At 54.5% G+C, this 404-nt stretch overlaps 1 protein-coding gene across 1 annotated transcript in view; it reads right to left on the bottom strand.

Annotated features, from left to right (window-relative positions):
* ttc7a (tetratricopeptide repeat domain 7A) overlaps positions 1-404 on the bottom strand; it is a gene marked incomplete in the record, with an annotated part of 61,737 nt that overhangs the window by 44,113 nt on the left and 17,220 nt on the right. Inside the window, 1 exon segment of the mRNA XM_035662972.1 lies at positions 216-353. Coding sequence (XP_035518865.1) covers positions 216-353 — 138 coding nt within the window.

Below are 404 nucleotides of genomic sequence, written 5' to 3' on the forward strand. Positions count from 1 at the left end.
GGGGGGGGGGGGGTGCTGAGGTAAAGACTGAGAGACAGTGAGAGAAAAAGACACATCATCCCTTTACTCTAAGTGATAAGGACATTCATTAAAAAGTTTGGCAAAGGCAAAGCTCTCGCTAACACATCTCATCTCTCACTCTTTTGCTTTCCTCCCCTCAGACCTCCAGCACAGAGAGAGTGTGTGTCTCTGTTTATGTGTCTGTGTGTGTGCACCTCAGAAAGCATTGCATACTGCCCCCTCCTGGCCATGCCGATGGTGAGCAGGTCGTAGACGGAGGTGGCGTCCTGCAGGCTGGCCTGACGAGCTTCGGCCTGGTCCGGCAGACGACTGATCACCGCCTCGCCGCTGGCCTGGAGGGACACAGAGATGGTGAGTGAGGAAGAGGAAGGAAGAAGGAGAAC

Source organism: Morone saxatilis, unplaced genomic scaffold (genome assembly GCF_004916995.1).
Source record: "Morone saxatilis isolate NCDOM2014 unplaced genomic scaffold, NCSU_SB_2.0 Contig19, whole genome shotgun sequence".
Lineage (NCBI taxonomy): Eukaryota > Metazoa > Chordata > Actinopteri > Moronidae > Morone > Morone saxatilis.